This window comes from Zerene cesonia, chromosome 11 (assembly GCF_012273895.1).
Source record: "Zerene cesonia ecotype Mississippi chromosome 11, Zerene_cesonia_1.1, whole genome shotgun sequence".
Taxonomy (NCBI): domain Eukaryota; kingdom Metazoa; phylum Arthropoda; class Insecta; order Lepidoptera; family Pieridae; genus Zerene; species Zerene cesonia.
The window spans coordinates 2,466,209-2,492,126 of NC_052112.1; the positions used below are offsets into that span (position 1 = coordinate 2,466,209).

Consider the following 25,918-nt stretch of genomic DNA (forward strand, 5'->3'; position numbering starts at 1 on the left):
ATCGCGAATACTATTTTGATGATTCCCACAAATCAAGAATTTCGCATTAGGTCACTTTTATTCTCACCGTGCGATATCCCTATGTAGAAGAGTTGTAATTTGGAAATAAATAGATAACTTTGAGTAATATAATGTGTCTTTTTTTCATTGATTTGTTATTCGGTATTCGGCCGAATAATACGTATTATTCGGCCGGATACCGAATAGCTTAATAGTGGCCGAATAGTGCCGAATGCCGAATAGCTGCCGAATATTCGTGGCATCTCTATTATGCACGTCCATAGATAAACAATGTCTTCTATAGAGGTCTCCTCGCTTTGATCATCTCTTCGCTGACCTGCCACACCTTCTCTTCCTCCTCCTTCGTGAATGGATACTTGGAAGTGCATTCAGCGCAGTCGCGGTAGAATTTACCGGTTTGCCCCTCAATGCTGTAGTCGGAAGCCGCGTAGACTATGGTTTCCGAACCCTAAAATATTGAGTTAAGGTTACATACAAACATTGATAGATCAGATAAATAATATAGATAATTCTTTTTGCTCACAAAATTTACATAAGAACAGACAAAACACAAGGTACCTTGTGAAGAGAAAAAAGGAGAAAGAATATTTCAAGACCAAGAGAAGATATGCACAAATGGCGGTCTTATTGTTACGTAGCAATCTCTTCCAGACCACCATACAAAATACAGGTAAATTTAATAAAAATGCGTTTTGATTACTACTAATAAAATTAAATGGCCTAGTTAGACGAAAAATGTCAGAAAGACTAAAAAAAAAAACTAATAGTTTACGTAATATAACCTTAATAAATTGCTCATTTTTCACACTAATATTATAAATGTTTGTTTGATTATTTGTCCATCAATCACGCTGAAACTATTGAACGCATTATTATTAACTTGCTATACTGACAGGGCATACCCTGCTAGCTCATAAGCTGACTTGGCTGATAGGGTAATTTTTATCCCGATTAAATGCTCCCTTGGGATAAAACAGGAATCTTGAAATACGGGCGGAGCCGGGACGAGCGTCTAGTTACAAATAAAATATCCAATGTTTGAAAGCCTGAGAAATTATTAATAGAATTGAATGCTCACCTGTTTCGCTGACCTCATAAACATTATGGCTATTGGAGCGAGCATAACATAATGGTACCATCGGAAGTTTCTGGAAGGGAAGTACATATTAAGCCCAACGCTAATTGGTATGGTAGTGTATTTAACAGTGATTACTTGTGCATGTAGTTAATGAGTAACAGATGAGTATTATTGAGAATTGTTCCTGTGTGAATGTTCAATTGCACTTTTCTTTTTTTGTCGATTTTGTGCTATCTGCATTCATTAAATTTTGTATCTGTGGTTCTGCACGTGACCACTTAAGTTGGTTTATTACATGGACGTATTTGTTAAGCGTATTATAAATAAAAAACAATTAAAAACGAATAAATTCTCGTAATGTATTACGTTTTAATTTTATATATTATTTAATATAAAAACGTAATTCTTTTAATATATTCTAGTATTTAAATCACAACTCATCATGCGAAGACTATCGTTTTAATCTTTCGCGTCGTTAAAGACTATAATGCGGAAGCCAAAACTATACAACGTTTTGCCAACACGCGATCATTGCGATATAAATACGTTCATTCAATTATATTTTTAGCACAGCAGTCATCTTTCTTTATTATGGTTAAATACAAAATAAAAAGTTTTGAACCCGTATAAGTCTACTATTATTTTCATATCTGAGATGGATACGTGACAATGATTTCTTGCTTGTAACAAACAACCAGACAGTTGAAAATTTACGAAACTAACTAACTTACAAAGTAAATGTTGTTAAATTTAATTTTATTTTGTAATTGGACGGTTACAACTTTTTAATAATTAAAAAAAAAATTATAAGGAAATACTCGAATTTACGTAATATTTGTATGTACATAAATACCTGAATATGTTAGTGTAACAGAAACCTGGGCAGCAGGCATTTACATCAACACCGCTGTCCTTCAATTTCAGGGCCAAGGCCCTTGTGAAGTATACATTCATGAGTTTAGAATTACAGTAGCCGGGGTTGTGTCTCTCCTTTTTGCCCTTTTTCGCCGCTGCAATTTCCTCCCTCAAGTTCAAGTCATTAAAGTTCAATTTGGCATTCTCATGTAACGTCGATGTAACGACTACAACCCTGTGTGCGAAATTAATCTATAAATATCCAGTAGAAGGAAAAACGAAAATTTCTTATCAAAAAAATGAAAGTGTATTTACAATCTAAAGATAAGTTCAACTTCAGGTACACAGTAATTTTGCAAACCTTAGCATACTGCTGTATTTCGTCTGGTAAGTGGGGGAGCTGGAGGCTCATATCATTTTCCTTGCTATTACTGCCCAGTGTTTCCTTTATTCCTAACGTCAGTTCTTTCTTAATCACTTCCCAATTTAAAGTCGGTAATCCATTTGTTGAAGCGTAAGGTTTGCAATCGACCTAACGCCTCTCCAAGTGTTCATGGGCGGTGGTCGCGCTTACCATCAGATATAAAAAAAAAAGTTCATCCATCCTAATAACTTACAGTATTTTATTATAAGTCGTAAGTCCGTAAATGCAAATAAAAAAAGATCATTTATGTTTCCGTATATTATGAATAATAAGTAATAATAATAAATAAGTAATGTAGGCATAGCATTAACATGGTATATTTAGAATTCAATGTTATCGAATTATCTTATTGGAATAAACTGTATTGTAACCATTGATAAAGACGATATTAAGTTGTGAATGATGGAGTAATAAAAACTGTAATGCTATTATTTTATCTGCCTGGATCTGATTTGTTTTGATTGGTTTATTATGTGTTATATAACACACCAGCAGTCGGCCTTGGTATATATTATATAGCCTGTATCACTCAAGAATCATATACTTGTCAAATGTTGAAGGAATTTTTGAAATTGATCCAGTATTTTCTTAGATTAATTCCAGAGATTAAAATTTCATTTTCGTCCTTTCTCGGGTTTCAAGGTTCAGCTTTTATTGAGTTATAAACAGAGTATCTAACACAACTTTATTATTACATTGCAACTGTATAATATGTATATATAAATTTAAAATTGTTATCTCATCCAGATTGATATCATCTATAAATTTTTGAATGATTGTGCCTAGTTGTTATTGTATGTCAATGATTTAAACAATAAAAGATAAAAAGACAACATTTTTGCAAGTCACAGCGGACAACAGTAGCTGTGTTTCACCTTCACCCATGAACATTTGCAGAGGTTGTACCTCTGTGAATGTACTGCCCACTGTTAAGGGATAAGGGATAAGGAAAGTATTGAAGACTGGCAAGAAGGAATAGACTGGAAAGCTGGAAAAAGAAAGCGTGGAAAAGGAAAGTGGTCTCCAGCTCCTGCACTTATTGTATGTAACACTTCTGTTGGTGTGGTACTTCCCCAGTGCAAGCTATTCCAATTCCATTACCTAAGTAATGTATATAAGAAAGATTCCTTACCTACTCGGAGATGCTTTCTTCAGCAGATCCACCAATAAATTTGTTAGATAGAAATGACCCAGATGATTGACACCTAAATGTATTTCGAAACCCTCTTTGGTTTTTTCATCTTTATCCAATGGGACCACCACTCCAGCATTATTGATGAGAACATCAATCCGGTTGAATCCTGCTTTTACAACCTCCACAAACTTTTCTATAGATTCAAATGATCCTAGATCAAGCTGCATGGGAATCTAAAATTTTTTTTTTTCTTTTAGTTCATTAAACAAGTCTTGAAATACAAACATAGCTCAAATAAAAACTTAAATAGTTGAATGGAAAAAGTCCTATGTAAATTCAAGGAAAAAAATAATAAAAGAATTCTCCTATTATCTGTATGATAAAAATGATAATATTAATAAGCTCCTGTTCATAGCTAATAAAAATACAGTAAATTAAGGCTCATAAAATCCCTTCAGAAAATAATAATTATAACTCTACCTAGTTCACAGATTATAAAGAATAAAATAAGCATAAAATCAATTAATGTTATCATATAAGAATTTTTGCATTGTTACAGAGGACAAAGTGCTAGTTCAAGGACATGAAGTGACTTGCTTATTAAGTCAGAACAATCAGCCATATAAAAATATCACATCAATAATTATTCATAACATGTTCTTTAATTATAATATCGTTTGTATAACACAAAAGAATGTTTGTTTCGGGGCCTCTTTGCTAAAGTAAAATATTAAGGCAATGAATTTAGATAAATCGAATATAAATACAGTACGTACAAGTTCTCCTGCGTTTTCCTCTTCCCGCATAGTAGCGACAACTTGTTTTGCTTTCGCAAGATCGCGACATGCAAATATAACACGGGCTTTTCTTCTCACCAAAGCTCTAGCCGTTTCTAGACCAATACCGCTATTAGCACCGGTAATTAGGAACGTTTTTCCTCTTAAACACGTATTGCTGACACATTTAGCCCAATTCCGCGATCTCCATCTTCGTATTAAACCCAATGCAACAGCAAGGGACACTGGAATTGCAGCGTATAACACCGGTGTAGGCACCATTGTTTTTTCACGGGGTCAAACACCAATGTCGTAACAAAATTTCCGATATGAAGAAGCGCGTCTGCTGATAGATATTATTACGATTGTGATTACGTCTCGCGTTCCCTGATAATCTGACCAAACTTCAATTTTCAATAACCTTGCCTACTTTTGACTTTCGAGCTATGACAATTGAGATAATTTTTTTGTGAAACTTCTTTGACAGATGTCAAATGTTGTTGTCAAATAATGCTCATACTTCATAGTGTCGTGTTTCGTTTTACGAATGTGATTTTCAGATAGTTTATTTTTATGCTTGTAAACCTGTTTGAGATTTTTTAAACTTTGCTTGTTATATACAATTTTATGGAATTGTGTTGTAAATTTATGTGCTTAAGTATAAGTTGCTTATTTAAATTTTTTATCGGTTCAATTATACTTAATAACTACCGTATGTCAATTATGATAAATCATCAATATAAAGAAGTTTAACCTTTTTGTCAGCATCTAATTAATTGTCACGGCAAGAGCCAGTAGTATATCACTTACCAGCATTTACTATAATGAAGAATAATAGGTATTCTACTCTAGAAATGTCATACAATACATAGAAAATTAATTATTTAGAATTGATGTTTCTATTTATTAGTTTAGTATTTAATTTTTAATAATTCGGTACTTAAATGAAGAATAAAGAGACTTTTTATTAGCTGGGCCATTTATTTTGAATACATTAACGGGACAACTAGATAAAAATTATTATTCAGATCATGAAAAACAACTGATATGGTATCATTATGCATATAAATGTACGAAACATTTTTTAAACAGCAAAATGTCGACAAATAAGAATCATAAGGTACACAATATCATATAGGTACATTCAATACTTTTTCATAGGAAGGTATTTAATACAGGAATGTAAACGTTCTATTAAGTATATTTTTCTATATTTGTAAATCTAAGAGCACAATGATGGTTGACACATTTTCCTGTCACATTAACAGAAACAGCTCACTATAAAATCCAATAAAATTTGAACACATTTATTATTTTTCACATTGTATTATTAAAAGCGAACGAATTAATTTATTTCGAAAGTTATAATATTCTAAAGTCATAACAAGGGTAGTTCTTTTTTTGGAATGATTAACAACTTTAACAGTAACATTAAATTATTAATATTAAATCTAACAGAATATAAATCATTGATCTTAAAAATGAGACATGATGTTGATTCGAAAATTTAAAAACATGACGAATAATTACAATGCAATTGTAAAGTGGGTTCTTAAATCTTATAAATTTAATAAACATACCTATTTTTTTAATATTTGTTCCTTTCGACTAGGATTTCACAGACAGACCCCACGACAGTTTTAAAGTTCGTTATTCTGGTTCGTTTAAGATGAGAAGTAAGCTAAAAAGCTAAAGAGAATGTCTATGGAAATAATGTTTGAATTTAAAAATATATTATGATTACAAAAATTTTATGTGAGCATTGCCACTTTGTCTCTAGCCAAATGTTTTCAATTTATCTTCATTTGTATAAATATTAATGTAAATAAGAAAAAACCTTACTTGTAAAACACTTAAAAAACGATGATTATTATACGTAAGTATGTATAGTGAAAAATCAGTTACAGTAATTTGCCTATATGTTTAAAATTTGATAATGAAATGAAGTTAAATAGTCATGATATATATAAACTAGCAATCTAGTAGGTATCTACCTACCTAGTAAACATTATTTATTTAAATCTGAGGTAAGCACCTAATAAAAAATTATTAAATTTTATAGTATCGTAAAACACATTGGTATGTATTAAGTCCTTTAATTATTATTTAATCAATTGGCACCATAATTATTTAAAAAGATATAAAAATGTAATTAATTTTGTGCCAAAGTACAACCACGTGGAGATCGGAGAAAGACAATAATCAAATTATTTCATTTGAAGTTTTTTTTCCGTGGCAATTATAAAATAGGTGACTTTCTGGACACACCTTTAATCCAGTGCACCTCAAATTTCAAAATGCAACAGCTCTGCGATCTTATTATTATGTCATAGAGGAATAAATATTGAAAGGCGAAGTAAAATTACCATTAATAAGCAATTATATTACAACAATTTTCTCACATTTATTATCTACATTAGAATGAAATGAAATAGTACTCTGTGTATGTGAGAGACGTGGAGAAATACAGTTGGTAAGCTTTTTTTTAATAATTGTAAATACGTTTTCTTTTTATACTTAAACCAATGTTCATTTCAAGTAAGTTATTTATATATATTTTGCAAGCAATTTAATAACATTATATTTTTATATAATTCCCATAAAATAATAGATTTTATTATGGTGTGTATAAAAATACATTAAATTAATCACTTGCTTATAAGGGCACATTTAACATCAATCTAAATAATAGCGATATTCATAATCTAAGTACAAGGGAATAAGAATTATTACATTATTCGAATAGGTTATCAATAATCTATCATAAGAATAGAAATTTGCGCGCATACAAATTTTATTATAATTTTCATAAATTTTCCTACCAAAAATTCAATTAGCATCGCTAAGGGCAAGTCCCATCTCACTTATGTACTGCTGAAGCTTTTTACATTGGTGTAGATAATTGGTGTTTCGAACGGTCTAAGCCGACATCTATAGTCATTACTTTGCCATCCACTGGTGTGCCACTATCCACATCACTATCTGGCATAATCACACACACAAAAGACTTTCCACTATTCACATCTTTAGGATAAATTGTCATTGGAATGAATCTATCGCTCGTCCCATCCACATACGCCGCTAACCTCGAATACACTTCAGGGAAGTGTTTCTTCAGCAATACTCCCCTGTTTTCCAACTCACTACATATGTTTCTAAAGCAGATTTCCCTAAATTTATGTGCAGTAGCTGCGTTCTTTTCTCCGGCGTTGCATAATTTCGACGTCAGTATTAAAGTTTCTCTGTCTTCAGGTGTGCTTTTACTATCCCGTCTTTGCCTTCGTCTATTCTGTTCTTGTATTACTGAGGATACTGTTTTACTTAGTCTCAATTTGGCGCATCTTGATACCATTTGCCTTTCCCATTTCACAGCACCCTTTGTTGGTACTTCACTTATAATACACACTGCGACGTATAAAATAACCCTGGTCTCTGGATTGTAACTTTTGCATAATTTAACTACTTCCGTATATAATTCTACTCCCATTTCATTAGGTTGCAGCGAAGTCCATTTTACGAATTCTGGTTCACTCAAGTATTGGTACCCGTGCGTTGTAAACTTTTCAGCTGCCTCTGGGCTTGTGAAGAATATTTTCACTACACCTCTGCCTTGCGCTTGATATCCCTGATGAGCAATTGTACTCACTCGATGTAGGGAATCTGCGTCTTCTTTTGCTGCGGAAATAATCTGTCTGCAAAGAGCACTAGCACGAGAATGTAGGCACACCTTTCTGTGTTTCTCCCAGTGGGCTCTACGACATTCTTTTGAACAATACATAGTGGTGCAATTGTGGCATGTCTTGTAATGCCGTTTAGCTTCAGCGAAGGAAGTGCGAGAGGTACATTTGGGGTATTTACACTTAACGATGGTGTCGTCTGTGCTATTTTCAGTTTGTAAAGAAACGAGGGAGGTTTTGGATTCGTGACGAGTGAGCTGTTCAGATCGCAGGGCTGTGGAGTCGAGGCTGGTTCGGCGGTCTAGGGATATGCTATGGTGTGTAAAGGGCTCACTTCTCCGCCGCGAGTTTTCCCCCTGTGCTGATCGCGGCCGTCTCGATTCCGGCATTTTGGCCGCTGTATCAACTGTATCCTTGCCTGTAAATTAGAAAAAATATATAAATTAACAGTGAAAAATACGACGTAGACCCAGGACCACTGGTGCAAGTTGAAGAAAATAACCGTAAAACATTTTAACGTCGACACGTGACAAACATGCTGTGGGAGCATCTAGGCTAGCAGGGGGCATGCATTGGTGAGTGGGAAGGATGAAATCTTAAGTATTGCCAAAGTTTGTACATTGCGGTTCGATGAAAATATAGTTAATAAGCTTTTATTATTATTCAAAACTGTTTTCATTGTAATGTTTATGATTAAATTAGAATATTAAGATGTTGAGCGTAGCGTTATAGGTAAATAGAAAAAATTGGAACGGCTCGGACTTACATATCGTTCCTACCTGGTCGGTCCTGTTCCGGGCTATCCGTGAACGAGCTCGGCGCATCGCTGGGGGTGTTCATAAAACGGGAAGCTGCGGAGGCACTGCTATGCCCACTACTGGCTAACTGTTCATATCGTGGGCTCTAAAGAGAAATGTCGAATTGGGTTGAATTGTGTATTACTTTAAGCCATACTATTTTGGAAAAATTGCAGAGAGTCCATTTAACATTACTCTCATCTGTAGTGCCTTATATATAGTGAAATTGTTTATTTGAAGGTTAATTTTTTGAGATTTATTCTCATTGGTCGTTTCTTGTACAATGAACGGCTATTGTATAAAATCGATGTAAAAAATGTTAAATGCTATAATACAAAAAATGCCTTACACTTTAAGGTTGGGTCACCTTTACGTTTAGGGTTGGGCTGTTTTGTCTTCTCGTCTATTCATAAATGAACTTATTTCAGAAATACCTTGGCTTATAATGCGTGATATATGATGATTGTCAATGATCTTACGCTCCCAATATAATATAGATACAAATAAGATAGCCTACCTTCCCACCTAGCATGTAGTAGGGACTCGAAGATTTCCTAGGACTTGGTTGAGGTGTAGGTATCCTAGCGGATTGCGAGGGAAGTCCTAAAAGCGAATCCAATACATCCTCCAATGTAGTAGACCCCGGGGAAGGTTTTGTTATACCCACATTCAAAGAACGCTGAGAATCTTGCCAGTCTGAAAAATTGTGGCAATTGTAATAAATTTTTATTTTAATTTCTTTACTACAGCTTTTGAAATAATTAAATTTTACGTATAACATAAAATTTTATCGAATATGATACGAAGAAGAAGGATTGGGTCATATAATTTCATATATTTCTCCAATTTGTTTTCAAGATAGTGTCTGTAATGGAATTAGAAGAGAAGATGTTTAATACATATGACGGTAAAATTCTGTGATTATTGTGAAGTGAAAAGAATAATATGGTTTCTCAAGAAGGAACCAATTACTCAACCATTCAACTAACTTACCTTAAAATAGATACGACTAATTTTATGAAAATGTTATAAAATAAAATAAAAGACGGCACTTAAATAAAAATAAAACAAAATATAAAATAAAACTGAATATATTCAATAATAATCATTATAAGTAAAATGAACTAAAAGTACATACAATGATTAAAGTCAAAGACAATAATTATAATATGATTTATAACCAACCATCTACGAAAAGGTACCGAGATTCTTTAAAAATACATAATAGCTATATGTATAATAAGATACATCATTTACGTTACATTTTCTTTGTTTCTATTATTACCTATCCGTCAACAACTACAGCATTTTATTAGAGAGCTTCCTCTATTAGTTACTCTTAATAATTTAAGAACGGGCAATACAAAATTGTAACTGTCAAAAGGTAAAAGAAAATGCCATTCGAAATTTAAGTAATATTCGCGAGATTTATCGGGGAAAATAAAATTTTGTACATAAATTATTAAATAGTTTGACTTGGAAGTTTTATCCGAAACTAGATGAATTCGAAGCTTCGACTACGCAGTCGTTGACTAAACATCGGGGCGCTCATTCGATTTTAACTCGGCGGTGCGAAATATTCAACGCAGAACGTGAATTCTAACCTAATCAGAACCTGTATAATTTACTTAGGGGCGGGCCCCAACATAAATTACGAGGTGATTTAAGTAGAAGGAACATGAATTTTGAGACTTTAGTCTTATCGTCACTTCTCACCACCACTTCTGTTATGGTTCTGATAACTTTCGCCATGTCTACCTTACTATATAGCCATAACATATTTTTATACTGATTTGTGACCTTTATGGACTAACATACAATAGTATAGAAATATAAGTAGGTAACAGCAAATAGCACCTAAAATAAAATATTATAGCAACGTGATAATATTATGTACAAAACTAATAACTATGTTAACTAGCTTTAATACTAAATCTACAGGTTTGCATCAAAAAATAAACACACAAAACAAAATAATTTATATGTACAATGAATGATATACTGGTTTCATGTCAAATTGTCTCTTGAAATAAAATTATGGCAATAATTTCTTTACGTATCTATGGCTAATTATATGTATGTGCATAGTTATATGGGTTGTTACAAGTAAATCTGTTACGTTTAAGATAAAGTAAAAGTGTGTCAAATGCAAATAAAAAGGAATTTTCAGTACAAATGCAAAAATATTGTAATTGAAGTATTATCCGCTGTACTTCTTAAAAATTCTAACTTCAATAAACCAAAAATGTTATAATATTCGAAAACAAAGTATTGGCAACACTTAACTATGTTTTATCTGTGAACAAATTCCCGCTAACAAATAGTGATACCTATAGTGAAGCGACATGAATTGACGTTGTGAAGCCACTACAAGCCGGTGTTCATAAGCCAAAATTCACTTGTACAAAAAGTATAATAGTTTATATTGTGCATTAACAAACAATTATAACACGGGTGAATGGTCCTGAGTCTTAAAACCAGTTTATATAAAGCTCTAATACATCTCACAAAATAAAAAACGAATCACGACTTTAATTCACATAAACTAAAACAGCACAAAAACGCACGATACATTTAGACATTGCAGGTTCAGTTCAAGAAATGCATATTTTCGTTCAGGTACTGTATGCACGGTTGAGTGTGGGACATGTTTTTGAGTTCATGTCGGTTTTTGTAAAGGAATGTGTCCGCGTTGGGAAGTTGAAGCCTGCAATGTATAAGGTGTTGTGGGTCACGCTCGCTCACCGGGCGCCGCGCGGTGGTCTAGGCGGAGGGAGGACGGCGGCCGGGGGTGGGGGGGAGGTAAGGCCTCTGTAACCACGAGAGGCGTTTGTGGCGATTCGAGGGGTTTCGTTCCTGTGAAAAAGGTTCATTTAATTAGTAAATACAATTTGCAGGACACCATGTTAATTGGCTTGCGTTAATGGGTTATGCAATAAGTGGATGCTGAACGCATGTTGGAATTTAGTGTACTTAGAAATGGTTAATGAGATTGCACTAAGAAATGAGAACTATAATTATCGTATGCCAACTTCTTGACATTGATCATTAGACATTTGAATAATAGTTACACGAATATGTACGATATTATGAACCCACCACATAACTAATTTTGCATTCTTAAAGTATTTTATGTTTTAATAACATTTCTTCCTTCAATTAATTTGAGAATGAAAGCACCAAAAGATAAACCCACACTGATATTGAAAAATCTCTATCGTTTTAGGATCGTCAAATAACAATCGTACCTTATCACTAATTGGAAATATGCTTAACTACAATTACGCCTTAAATCAGATTTGCAGGAAGAAATAGAACCTAGTTTCACTAGCGCAAAATTTTTACTAAGACTTTCGTAACAACTCGTAAGAAAGGTCTATTAGTTATATCCTAAATAAGACCTTTTCCTGAGATCTATTCTCAACAGAGATGCACTAGAACTTTCTCGAAACCCAATCAGTTTAAATATACGCACCAACAAACGAGCTTTCCAACCAATAGAGCTTCTGACTAGACCGCGGCGATGCTTGGTCGGGGTCCGCGTCGCCATTGGCCGGTTCTAGCCCGGACACGTAGTGCACGATCGCTGACGTCACTTCCTTAATCGAGGTCTGGATCTCCTCTGACGCTTTGCTGGACGCGGACTGTTGGAGGAGAGATGATGCTAGCCTGGAAGGTAAAAGTAGAGGTTATTAGCGGTTCTAGTAAAAGTTTACTGATTTTCGTAAGATAAAATAGGTCAATTGGGATGATAGGTTTATTGAATATATTAACATCTAAGATAATGCTTATGTTAAATTATACCATCAATAATTTCTAATCATTTGACTGGTGATAACCATTGATATGTTTATTATTGATAAAATATATCTGTGTGTTATATCTTCTTTAACTCAAACGTAATTCACAATAAAAAGCTGCTCAAAATCCAACAACCCTAATAACATTGGTCATTATAATAACACAAACAACCTTTCATGTGACATTCTTGAGTCCAGGGGAGTTACCGGAGTACCGTAAGACGTCACGTCTTACAACAGTACTAACGCCAGTGCAGAAAATAGTCAGACTACTTCTGAGCTTCAGAGCTCTGGTTCTTTCCTATACTGGAATTACTTAGGACTGTTTTTAGACGCCATACGCGGTAGCATCCTTGTGCTATTAACATTCACCACTATAAAAAGACAAGTCACCTTTCATGCGGCGTTCTTGGCGTTGAGTTCAAGCGCTCCTGACTCCTCCAGCCCAAGTAGGGCTGGCGCGCGCTGAAGGAGGACCTCGCTGACGGGGAGCAGAGCGGGCTGGTGCCACGGATGCTGCTACGGGTCGACGAGCATGGTGACGTCTGATGGAGGAGATATTTTCTTTTATACACTTTACTAACTAGAGTAGAATAGAAATCTTTTAATAGATATTACGACGACGGTTTTAAGACCTATCGCGGATTTATGAACCAGTTATACTATGAATGAATAAGATATTAACGATATACTGAAGTGATATACAAATAATATACTGATCTTGATCTGAGATCTTGAGACTGATCTGATCTGAAGATTACATTCAAGGAAAATCACTGACTAATGTAATATTTGAATTTCAAATAAACTAACCATGACTGCTGCTTTTGGCAGAGAAAAGTAAACTGAAACTGTAAGAAGCTATAGTACATAACAATACACGTCTAATAATGTGTTAATTCGTGCATAATTTGTTTTGAATATTCATTATCAAGGCCATTTCTGTTTACGATCTGGCAAAATATCGATAATTATATGGTTTATAAACCTAATCACTGTTAAAACAATTTACGGCGATTAATAATTAGAAATAAAAATTTGTATGATATATACTTATTCGTTACTATCCTACTAATATTAGAAATGCGAAAGTTTGTAAGGATGTGTGTGTGTTTGTTGCTCTTTCACGCAATAACTACTGAACTGATTGCAATGAAATTTGGTACGTAGACAGCTGGAAAACTGTAATAACATATGGGCAACTATTTATCCCGATAATCCTACGGGATACGAACTTACGCGGATGAAACCGCGGGGCGCAGCTAGTCTGTTATAATACGTTATTGTGAAATTTTTATACAAAGGAACATCATACTATATTCAAAGCAGAAGACAGAGAAAGGTATTCACAATTCAATACCTAACTAGTTTGGTTTAACGCCAATGGCTGATTCCAAATATCATAACGATAAAAAATTTCTGACAAATTTCTTAAGCTACAATTGATTTTAAGTATAGGCTTTCTTGGAAATTTCTACCCACTTATTACCTATTGATTAAAATAAAAATTTCGCGAAATTTTCTATTATATGCCTAACTGAAACATTGTTTCGATGAGATTTTCGTACCTCCAAATCCATCATCTATCCTTCTTCAAAAAAGAAAGTTGTAACCAATTAAATTGAAACTCACCTGATTCGAGTTAAGCCGACTCGTGGACCACCTGCCGAAGCTGGTAGTGTGCGGTGAGAGCTGAGGCGGTGGTGGCTGCGCATTCGCCCCCAGGCTGCCCAACGACGTGGTCTTCGAATTGAGACCACTCCACCGAGCTGCTGACGTAGAGGCATCAGATAGCCGCTTGCGGAGCAGGAACCCCTCTCTTGGGGCTGGAGCGTTTTTGTACCTAAAATTTTTATTGATTTATTTAGTTTTGGTTCACTAAGAGTTGATTACACTAGTTAGTGAATTTAAATGTTACTTGATTCGCTAACAGATGATAAAAAAATGAATTGAAATGAAATTAAGTTTCTACCATTTTTATTAGTTTTTTGTTAAAAAAATACGCTTTAATCTATTACTACATAGTAATATCATATAAATAATGGATATTCAATACATTCATATATGTGTATGTATATAACATACACATATATTCAATATATACAATATTTAATTTATTTTGTTTCAATACTCTCGTACAACTCCCACTTACCACCCACGTATTCTAAATATAATGTGTGTACAGCCAAATTTATCTGTTCCCACTCAGAATATTTATAGTTATTAAAGTAATCCTGTAATAACAACCAATTTTTCCGGTGCACATTCATATATTCTAGAATTCAATTAACTTCATTGTTATTAATGTTAAGTAGCTGTCACTCTTATAGAATGTGTAGGAACTCTTTTTAGAGTAGAAAAGAATTTATGGAGAAATAAGAGGACGGTCAACGGGTACTATGTAATCTATTTTGGTTCAAGTTATGCATCTATAAATATTAGAAGCACGTGTTGATTTGTTCATTCAAGATAATGCTTTAAGAAATTTATGCATATCTTTTATTTGAAATACCTTTCAAGTGTATAGATTTTTACGACGCTCAAATAGGATGAAATATTAAATTGTATCTCACCATTCTGGAACATTGAGTTTCTGCAGCGATCTCTGGACCCTTAACTCGTGCTCTGATAACACACGATCCGAATTCTTTTGCAGTTCGTTCTCAGGAGGCTAAAACAATAAAATATGCTATCAGAACAGTTCAAAAATAATGTGATTTATATCAAAAAGGTCAACTACTTACTACGAACTCAAGGAAGATAGATGTAATAAAGATAGAAATAGCTTTATAAAGAAAGAAAAAAAGAAACAAGATAGATTTGTTTTAAATTAAACATTTATTAAGCGTCACATGGTTAGTACAGTGTATAAAATGAATTAGACCATCCAATTTCAAGCCGCATTTACCGAATCATCTTCATTTGGAGCTAATCGGTAAAACGTTCCAAATATTAAAGCATTTGGCGTGGTTAAAGTAACACAGTTATTGTAATCGTCAAAGTTATCTAAAGGAGACGAATCAGGCACTGATGCTTTTAAAGTTTTATTCAATTTATCTATAACAAAATTTTCATAAGCGATATCTTCGTTTTCTTGAGATATACTTGAAATGTGATCAGTTTCACGGCGATATTGACTTATGAGCTTTTCAGAATGTAGCGATTCTCTACTTCTCAGCACACTATCGCTTAAATCACATATATTGATAACATCGCACCACGATATTATGTCTGACTCATTAGTTATCGCAAGCATTCCATCAGAAGGACCATCTATTATGTCTGACACACCGTATATGCTTTCATACCACGAATCGCAACAATCTGAATTAGTTTTTAATGAATTCGTGCTACTCTTAAAGTTCACGTTGCGACTGGCTCTTTTAATTGTAGATGTGAAAGGTCCTTGTGCAGAATTGTTATTCATTTGTGACTTATTGTAGTTGACAAAATCGCTATAATCAGGTAAATCAAAGTCATTCAATTCATAATCCGTAACTGGTGGTTTTAAAATGGATTTGTCAATTTCACTTGTATCTTCCAAAGGTGGAGGGGGAATGCTTTCAATCAATCGATTGAAAAAATCGCGAATTCTCTCTTCACTATTCGCAAAAGGTTTTGGAGAAAATTTTTCATCATCTGCATATACGAGTGACGTAACTCTTCTAGAAACATAGCCAGCGGAAGAATTTCCAGATTTCATGCAATACGTGGATTGAGTAGAAAATCTACGCGAATCTATTTTACGTATGCGTATTTTAGATTTCCATTCTTGATGTTTTCTTTTAAAACCGTTTACGCTTAACGAGTTTTCGTCCTCAGATTCACTTCTTGGTATATCAGGATACTTTGCATAATACACGTCTCTCGGAAGCGGCTTGGAGAAAACGAATTGGGGCTTAACTTCTTCAAATGGTTCCAAGTCCTCGGTTATCCACATTGTGTCCAAACAAAACCAAAATCCATTACTTTGTAAAACTTCTTCTGTCGTCAGCAACACTATCGATACCATCGTTGTTCGACCAAGAATCCAACTAAACTCATGTGAAAACAATACCCCTCTTAAATATGTCATTAAGAAATGCAAATGTTTACGCGATTTTTGCTTTTATGGATCTGGGATCATTCATTAGGTGTATAATAATTGACGTGTTTTGAAAACATTAATTGTCTCTGCATATTTAAATAATATGCTACCACGGAAGTAATTACATAAAACATCGTTTACAGGATACAAAATTCATGTTTCATTATCAGTGATAGAACGAAGTGGATAAAAAAGGCTCGATAATTTAATCACGCAATGTTCACTGTAAAGCGCCCTTAACGAAATAGTACGAATATTTATCGTAACGTGAACGCGACCTTGAACTTAGTTATGTACTTATAAAAACTCACCCTGATAGCAGATGTCGCGAGAAGCGCGCACGGACCTAGAAATCCTACACTTTCCCAACACGTCATTATCACTATTTTCGATTGTCTTTTAATTCATAGACCCACACTGTACTAGGAGGATGCAACAACCATTTCATAATGTATTACGTAAGATCATTTTTTTTTTTTGGAAACATTAAAAGCATCTACACAAAGCGGAACTTTGATAAGCAAGCGATATCGAAGCGAAAAGCGCTCGCCAATCAAATCAGCACAGTAAACGTTAGCTTATTGAACGTTAAAATCCAATTACAAGGCTGAATCGCAGCGCCCGTGGGGCTTCCGTGCTTAGGGTCGCTCTGCGGCCTGGTGCTGAGGTCGGCGGACCTGGCATGCGGTCCTCGGGTCGGTCTTACGAGTCGATCTATGCGGCACTCCGCATCGTAATCCATGGAGGGTATGGATTAGTGATCAGGCATCCGCGGCGATGCCTCCCGACCGACTGAGCGACTGTCAGTGTCCTTGGGCTGCGCGCATGCGTTCACACACCCTTACAACCAGTTCTCGTGCCTCCAACAATACGAACGTAGAAATGTCCTATCGCAATGTGTACATCTATCAAAAGTCTCTCAGTTGCAAATAAAGGCTCATAGTAAATATTCCTTCTGTCATTGTTCCTTTATGCTGCGAGGTTCGCTGAGGGAAACTCGCAACGGAATGCACAAAGCTAAAAGCTTCGCATGTAACGTTGTATATGTCGAAGGTGAGATCAGGAAAAGTGATCGAAGTTGACATTTACAATAGAACCTTTGTTGAGGGCGTGGCAAAGTTTCGTACGGATTCTAAACAAGTACGCATTTGTCCCCTACTTTCTTAGTACAAATGTTCAATTTTATCTAAGGTTAAACCAAATATGGTAAACATGGCCCACGTTCAATTTATTATTCGTATAATACAATGTTAGGTTAAGCCTGAAGCGCTTATTTCCAGTAAAATGTTGAGCGTATAGAGCGCTGTCTCATGACAATACCGACCTAATTTGAGCCTGCGAGGAGGGCGAGCTAATTAGATGCTACAACAACGCGCCTAAGACGTGTGGGACTCTAATTGCCATCATTAGCATGGTCTCCGTAATATGTGTTATATAACATTGACTGGAATTGCATAATAGGCGTGTGTTTTTAGTAGTTTTCTTCTGTTTTTTTTTTTTTTTTTTTTTTTATGTCATAGCGGGCAACTGAGCTGGTGGTTCGCCGGATGGTAAGCGATCACCACCGCCCATAAACATTCGCAAAAGTAGTACCTCTGCGAATGCGCTGCCCGCTTTTATGGGGTAAGGGAAAAGGAAAGGATTAATGACTGGAAAGAAGGAATGGACTAGGACGGGTGAGGAAAAGGAAACGGGCCTCCGGCTCCCCCACTCACCGGACGAAACACAGTGGCATGCCACTATTTCACGCCGGTTTTCTGTGAGGGTGTGGTACTTCCCCGGTGCGAGCTGGCCCAATTCGTGCCGAAGCGTGCTCGACTCCCACATACAAATGAATTATAGAATATTCTGTAAATTTAGAACTAAATGAAATACAGTTGATACAAAATTTTCGTTTTGATTTGTAGTTGCTTTTTTCATATTTATATTATCCGAAACTCGTTGATGTTAGCTGTTTGTTTAACGTTCATTCTAATGTTTATTTTTAATGCATATGGTTTACTTTTCACCGACGTTTGCAGACGTACAGATAACTACACAAACATAATCAGAATTCAGAAATGCATGGATTTCTTTTTGTTTATGTTTTTCAGAAGCAAGCCACCTAAAATAAATATTTATTAATTCATAATAGAAAGCATTTGGACATTGGATTCTATCTTATTGGCATTAGCCCAATTTATTGAACTGGGGGGTTACTGTGACGTCTAAAAGCAATACCCATAGTGCAGTACTAAATCCAGTGTGGGAAAAAGTCAGAGCGTATAGCGTATAGCGCCATCACTTTTCTACACTGGAATCTGTACTGCTTTAAGATGTCGCGGTAACCCTTTAAAATTTTCAAGAGTTGTACATATATAATTAATAAAAATAATAGACAAGTAAATGCTTTATTCATTGGTTTGAACAAATTAGACTAAATCTTTACAGCTTGTATAAAATGAGAGCAAGTAAATTTAAAGGCGCAATAAAATGTGGTATTTTAATTAACTAGAACGAATTATTTTCAATAAAAAATTATTAAATGCTCTTATATATCATGTATGCATACAAGAATTAATGCATACATAATAGAATTTCTAGAAACTCAATTAGTATGTTCTTATAATGCTCTCCAAACACTCTCGAGGTCTTGATAGTGATTATTTTTATTCCGATACTTATAGAAAGTTTTATATTGAAAATAGTACGATTAGAAATGAAATAAGTATTAGGGTTTTTATTAATATGTTGAATAAAGTTCAAAATGTTGTTATTCATAATTTTACATGTTTTTTTTAAAGTAGGCTTAATTTTTTTTTTACTTTGGGACACGTAACGACGTCAGGCATTATTGTGTTGTGTGTTTTGCGTCCGTGTTAGGTACTTTTATAATCTGTAGGGCTTTTATCTAAGAAACCAATAACATCTATCATACTAAATATATATAGATCTGAAGGTTTTGTTGTTTGTTTTTTCGTTTGAACGCGCTAATCTCAGAGATTACGAGATGAATTTCAATAATTCCTTATATACTCGTATACTATAGGCTATCGGTCTTATTAATAAAAATAGAACAGTATTGTTCTAAAATGCATTTATGAATAACATTCTTTGTAAATCGTACTATAGCGAATCTTCAGATGTGTTATAACTTTTTATTAATAAGGCCGTATATGCATATATAGCAATAATATGAATAAAGTTCATTTTATGTTTCTCTGTAAAAAGCCTAAATGCTTGCTATATTACGGATGAATTAAGGTGCCTCTAAGAGAAAGATAATTAAATGAAGTTCGAGTATGAATCGTGTTTTCAAAACGAAGTCTAGTGCATTGCATTTCCCGTGTTTCTCAATATATTAGTGTTTAATTCTGGCTGCGCGGTAAATATTCTGTAACCCACATACAGTTAGATAACTAACACGCGTTGTAACTTTCCTTATCTAGGCACATTTCCCTAGGAAATAACTCCTGAAGTTAACTTTTAGGGCTGTGTATTTTTGTTATTACAATTTATGTTCTCTAGTATTTTAGGGAAATCGAAACGTACTTCAAAATTATGTATTCAACGTGTGACATGTATAATTATATTTTAAGTTATCATTAGAAGGATTTTCCTTCGAAATCAAAATGTCAATATTTCGAAAATGTGATATAAAACTGCTTATTGAAATTTGGTACGTAGACAGCTGGACAACTGGAATAACATAAAGGCAACTTTTTATCTCGATATTCCTACGGGATACGGGTGAAACCGCGGGGCGAAGCTAGTTATAAATAAAAACTCATAATCCCAATTATTAAAAACCATAATACAAAAAATAAATATAACATATGTATTAAACATTTTCGACATTAATATCCTAACTGTTCATATAAAATTTTATAGAAAAGGTGCACGCTCTCTAAAAGTGGCAACCCTAATATTACAGTACATTGCCTCTTATCGTACGGTTACCACAAAAGGACGGTAAGGAATTCATTAAGTCAAGTACACCGTGTATTGTATAGGGGCAACTTAGGGCTGAGTGTGAAGGTTCCCATGGTTTTAAATCTGAACTACGCTGTATCTTAAAAGGATTAAGTGTATACAGTTTTGAGTCACAGAGAGATATAAAACTTTTGTACTACAGCCCTAAACGCTCTGGATTTTAGGGTAAATTTATTTTGTGAGTTTTTTTTTTGTTACATTATGCCCTACTAAACCGTGCTAATTTTATCATGTGCAATAAGATTACACCATACACAGTTTTTAAACAATAAATTAAAACGAAGAAAAAATGTTTTAAAATAACATACATCACTAGCTTAATTTAATATATCCAAATTATTGTTCCACTAGTTTCTGAGATTAGCGTGTTAAAATAAACAAATACACACTTTAGTTTCATATTAACAGCTTAGTATGGAATATATCAGGCGTCACAGCAGAAGAAACAAAACTATTATTCGCGGTTAATAATTATTATTACTGGCCACATTTGCGTTATAATCAACTCGCTAATGATTAAAATATATCGTAATTATAAATTCACTTCTTGTTAGTCTTTTTTCTTTTTTTTTTTTTTTTCAAATTCGAATTCGAATTCGAATCTATATATCGATGTATTCTACCCATAGTTCCAGACATTCCATATAGTGCACAGACTATAGCAGGAGTATAGTCTGTACATTATTAAAATGCATTGTTCACAGAGATGAAGATACCAACTGAACCGAAGCGTTGACCGCAATAGTTGAATATTACAATCAAATATCATAAATGGGCCATCCTTTAAGCCATTTTCGATTTAAAAAGATATAGATGCTGTTTATTGAGGTATTTTAAAGTATAAACAATTATAAATAATTGATACAAGATTTGAAAAAGAAAAAAATCTAACCAATATTATAAACGCGAAAATTTCTCAAGTACGAATGGATGGATGTTTGTTACTCTTTCACGCGAAATCAGCTTTATCGTATCTATATGAAATTTGATACAGAGATAGATTATTCCTGGATCAGCATGGAGGCTACTTTTTACCCGGGTACCACGCGAGTGACGCCGCGGTTTACAGCTAGAGCTACGCTATAAACAATTACATTAACAATCGCCTAATAAAACTTCATCTAAAAATTTCCGAGTGTCGTTGTATTAAACATTCATTGAAATATACACCTTATTCGGTGACAGTAACTTTCAAAGTCTATTACATCGATCATTAGAAATATCTGCCTAATACACGCGGAGGCAGAGAATTTTTGTGTGTGTTTCTAAGTTTAATTAGTTATTGTATGTCTATTATACTGTGTTATTTATTTTAAAACGATTATTGTGAGGAAAAAGGAGGAAGGTATATAATTTAGTAGCTGCGCCTGAACCCGTGGGAATATCGAGATAAAAAGTTGCCTATATGTTATTCCAGTTGTCCAGCTATCTACGTACCAGATTTCATTGCAATCGGTTCAGTAGTTTTTGCGTGAAAAAGCAACAAACACACACATCCTTACAAACTTTCGCATTTATAGTATTAGTAGGATAGTAGGATTATGTCGTTTTACATATTTCGCTATTATAAATCATATGAAAAAACTTCACTGACTTATAAAGAGGTAGTTATCATTTAACTGTAATTTTTGTGTTTATTACCTCATGACTTTTTGGAACCGATTTTAAAGGTTCTTTATTGCCATGTGGATCTACTTAAATTTGGTCTAGTTCTGACAGTTTGAAGGCGGTTAAAAATAAATGCTGTTAAAATAACTATCATCTTTTTATATCTTTTGCTTCAGGTAGTTTATTTAACATGACCCATATTTGCATTGTTTTTTTATTCTAATAGCACGCCCATAAAATGTGCACATTTAATCTTAAGAATGTAGGCATTTCTTCTCGAATGCAAGATTACCTGGTCCGCAATAATTAAAGTAGAATAAATAAGGAAGATAATTTAACAATGACCGTACCTACGATTAAATAATGACCAGTCAACCGTTATCAACTAATTATTAAGTAATTAACAACCTTGGATTTAAGTAATGAATTAAATGCACTACTAGATATATTTCCAATTATAATCTTAGAGAATAAATATCAAGTACCTATATAGCTAGGAATAGCTTGGAGGTAAAATAATAGACTTATAGGTAGTTTATTTCAACGGTAAAAGAAAGTTCTTTTCCAATAATATAACTGAGATTAGCGCGTTCAAACAAACAAACTCTTTGGCTTTATATTATTCGTAAAAAATTATTATATAAAGAATATATTATATTGATGTTATGCTATAAATAATAAAAACCTAATATTATTATTTAAAAGTACGGTACGTAATTTAAATCATAACATAAAGTTGTATTTTAATTTAAAGAGTAAAGAAAAAAGTAATATTCAAATAACATCATTTTATTCGGACTATAATAAATATCTTAAAGAATTTCAAGAACTTCACCAAAGTAAATATAGTTGACGTCATATCGTGTGAATTTATAAGTGCCCTTAGCGTAAGGTTAAAATGACCCCGAGTAAATATTGGGTAACACTCAAGCGGACTCGATGTACTGTTTTTTCTGAGACCAACCGTCTTTATTTCAATGGTTTTTATTTGATTTATATTCGCGCGGTATACACATTAAATTAGTGTTATCATTTGAGAACATCTAATTATCCCCTGCCATATTCAAATTACAGTCCAGATCAGAGAAAGTGTCTTAATGAAAAAGATCAGAGAAAGTGTCTTAAAGAAATAATGGTATTTATTTAATTATTTATAGTATCTTATTCTTCTGTCCTCAAGTGGTGTTGGCAGAATATCAGCGTCAGGGTCCCATTGACTGTGACATTTATGCTGAGCCAAAACCCTTTTTAAGAACATCATTAATTTTTCTCTGTTAATTTTTCTTTGTTTAATTGTTTTTATCTTGTAATTGTCGTGTATTTTATGTGTTCTTTTAATAAACGTCTAATCTATCTCTCTATCTATCTATCTTAAATAAGTACGTTCAATCCACGATCATAAGAATTGCATTGAGCAACTTCACAATACCTCTAGCTACTAAAATATTTTCTACGTTACGTTAAAAATAACTAAACGGCAATCGCATCAAGTATTTTTCACACTTATATTACTAAATAATATTATACGAATAACAATAAACAACAGGCTACTAATTTGGAAAAATAACACAATCGATTTCAAAGCAATCAAGAAGAGGTCACCTTATCTTAATTCGTCTACCAATAAGCTGACACCTAGCCCATATCCTGTCGGCTCTATAAAGTGGGTCCTGGTAGAATGGCCAATTGGATTAAATTGACCGCTTACGACTATCCGGTTAATAGTCCCGTATGAACTAACGATGAATGATGTTTATTGGTTACGAATGGACTTGGAATGACAAATTGTATAGTTGTGGGAACTGCGCGTGCTGGTTTTTTTACGATCTTTTCCTGCTAGATTCTAGAACATTCAGTGGTTTGCATTGTTTTGTTATGAAGGAACTATTCAGAACTGTTACAACTTTTGATTTATCTTAACTACAGTATGGATAGACATATTATATATAAAACCTTCAAAATTGTAATAAAATGATACTAAAGGTTTGATGTTTTCATGAATAGATTAAAGCTGCTTGCGTGTCAAGCAAGCTTTAATCTAAATATTTCCAAAGTGTTAAAGACATCTCAATGTCTTCAAGAACGGAACGAAGACTAAAAGAGTCCTTTCACAACATGAATGAAAGCCGAAATGAGTGCTCCTGAATACCTAATGCCCCCTGAATGGAGCGTGAAGCGCAGGATTACTGGATGTTAGTAGGCGCTTTACAATTTTACGCATCTCTGTAGTCATGAGAGCCTGGTACTTTCGGATTCATATTTTTAATTTGTTTAATTAAATTATGACGTGTATAAAGAATTTTTCTTATTCAAACTCAAAGACCTACTTAACCTCCTTTTTACAGAAGTGATATAAGTATTCGTTTTGTATTTAATTGAATTTATGAAATTATGGCAAAAAAGGAAAACTTGCATGCATTATTTTATATTATTTGCTGCTAAGCTATAATTTCATAAAACGTACTAAATTCTTACGGCTATGCCTATATCTCTTGTTAAGGATAAATTTAGATGAAGCAATAAAGATCATTAAATAAAGTGGGCTATCGAATAACTGGTCTCACTCATCGAATAAAGTGCACGCGTAGGGCATGTAGGATACGCAGTACTTACGAAAATTTGATAGCAATGTAGGTTTACCTGAAACAAGCGAATTAATAATGAAAAATACAGTAATGTAGAATGATATATATTATAAATGCGAAAGTTTGTAAGGATGTGTGTGTATAACTAATATTATAAATGCGAAAGTTTGTAAGGATGTGTGTGTGTTTGTTGCTCTTTCACGCAAAAACTGCTAAGCCGATTGCAATGAAATTTAGTACGTAGACAGCTGGACAACTGGAATAGCATATAGACAATTTTTCATTTATTAACCTTGTAAAATGATTTTATTTTGAGTTCAAATTTCTATGATTCCTCAAAAAAATATCAGATGAATAAGCATCACCTATTATTTACACATTACTCTAAATTTTTTCTGAATCGTTGCTCCAAATGATGAAATTTTTATAGTGTAATTAATATAAGTACCTTCCGGTAGTTTCTAGCCATAAAACCTTGCCTAACCTCGGGCCTAACTTTCATTACGAGACCATAAAATAAATTTCTTTATGCTAATACGCGTAATGATTTAATAACGAGCATAAACTTTTCAACAATGTTTGTTATAATTATTTGCACATGTAACGAGCGATCATAAAATTAACAAATTTTTAATAAGGAAAAACGACTCTTTGAAGTTCTTATATCTATCAATAGACTACCATATTTATCTAATATGGTTTTTCAATAGTATAGCGTCTTAAATTTTCAAGCGTTTTTTTTAACACATGTCAATAATAGAATGCGTATTTGATTATTTTTTATACTAACATGAATTTATTATTTTCTTTATGGCAATAACGCAGCATGGGATGAATTTAAATTAAGATACAAGTGTATCGATATGTAAAAATTTTAGAAGTATTTTAGTAATGCACTCAATACGGTTTTATTTAGGTTGTGGTAAAGCATTTCAATCCAAAAATTATATACAAACAAAGCTACAACTATAGATAATATAACAAAATAATGATCAGGTAGCTACATATATCTTTTTTTATACAAAACAGTGGCGTCAATAAAGACATTCCAGTAATATCATAAATTGGCAAAAACCTTGTACTTCATTATACCGAACCGTTCG

General features: G+C 33.5%; 2 protein-coding genes across 4 annotated transcripts in view; both read right to left on the bottom strand.

Annotated features, from left to right (window-relative positions):
- LOC119830157 (retinol dehydrogenase 14-like) overlaps window positions 1–4,571 on the bottom strand; it is a 6,856-nt gene extending 2,285 nt beyond the window's left edge. The window contains exons 1-5 of the mRNA XM_038353059.1: window positions 4,290–4,571; window positions 3,511–3,746; window positions 1,953–2,189; window positions 1,100–1,169; window positions 262–469 (exon numbers count right to left, since the gene is read on the bottom strand). Coding sequence (XP_038208987.1) covers window positions 299–469; window positions 1,100–1,169; window positions 1,953–2,189; window positions 3,511–3,746; window positions 4,290–4,571 — 996 coding nt within the window. The 3' untranslated portion in view covers window positions 262–298. The remainder of the gene's footprint in view (window positions 1–261; window positions 470–1,099; window positions 1,170–1,952; window positions 2,190–3,510; window positions 3,747–4,289) is intronic.
- A 773-nt stretch (window positions 4,572–5,344) lies between these two features.
- Window positions 5,345–25,918, bottom strand: part of LOC119830591 (nascent polypeptide-associated complex subunit alpha, muscle-specific form) — a 67,055-nt gene continuing 46,481 nt past the window's right edge. For all 3 annotated transcript variants that reach the window (XM_038353662.1, XM_038353660.1, XM_038353661.1), the window contains exons 4-11: window positions 15,137–15,234; window positions 14,196–14,406; window positions 12,957–13,108; window positions 12,239–12,432; window positions 11,509–11,619; window positions 9,281–9,459; window positions 8,746–8,869; window positions 5,345–8,384 (exon numbers count right to left, since the gene is read on the bottom strand). In XM_038353662.1, coding sequence (XP_038209590.1) covers window positions 7,174–8,384; window positions 8,746–8,869; window positions 9,281–9,459; window positions 11,509–11,619; window positions 12,239–12,432; window positions 12,957–13,108; window positions 14,196–14,406; window positions 15,137–15,234 — 2,280 coding nt within the window. In that variant the 3' untranslated portion in view covers window positions 5,345–7,173. The remainder of the gene's footprint in view (window positions 8,385–8,745; window positions 8,870–9,280; window positions 9,460–11,508; window positions 11,620–12,238; window positions 12,433–12,956; window positions 13,109–14,195; window positions 14,407–15,136; window positions 15,235–25,918) is intronic.